The sequence below is a fragment of the Pterocles gutturalis genome, unplaced genomic scaffold (genome assembly GCF_000699245.1).
Source record: "Pterocles gutturalis isolate BGI_N339 unplaced genomic scaffold, ASM69924v1 scaffold12467, whole genome shotgun sequence".
Lineage (NCBI taxonomy): Eukaryota > Metazoa > Chordata > Aves > Pterocliformes > Pteroclidae > Pterocles > Pterocles gutturalis.
This window is the reverse complement of record NW_010115473.1, coordinates 1-217: the sequence shown is the minus strand read 5'-3', so window position 1 is coordinate 217 and position 217 is coordinate 1. Positions and strand designations below refer to the sequence as shown.

General features: G+C 63.6%; 1 protein-coding gene across 1 annotated transcript in view; it reads left to right on the top strand.

Moving 5' to 3' along the window:
- The window catches only part of LOC104463016 (methylcytosine dioxygenase TET3-like), a gene marked incomplete at both ends in the record, with an annotated part of 2,984 nt that extends 2,789 nt beyond the window's left edge, over nucleotides 1–195 (top strand). Inside the window, one exon of the mRNA XM_010075188.1 lies at nucleotides 25–195. Coding sequence (XP_010073490.1) covers nucleotides 25–195 — 171 coding nt within the window. The remainder of the gene's footprint in view (nucleotides 1–24) is intronic.
- Nucleotides 196–217: the final 22 nt, after the last annotated feature.

The following is a 217-nucleotide window of genomic DNA, read 5'->3' as shown; positions in this document are numbered from 1 at the left end:
CCCGACGTTTCTGCGTTGCAAGAGAACCTCAACCACGCGTACGGGAACGCCGATTTCCCCGAGCCCATCCCGCACAGCGTCCGGAGCAAAAACCATCACCAGCGCACCTACGAGACCCGCTCCGCCAGCCAGCAGAAAACGGCGATGGCGGCGGCATCGGCCGGGGCACACAGGACTAACTCAGGCTCGGAGGACGTGACGCCGTTTGCACAGAACT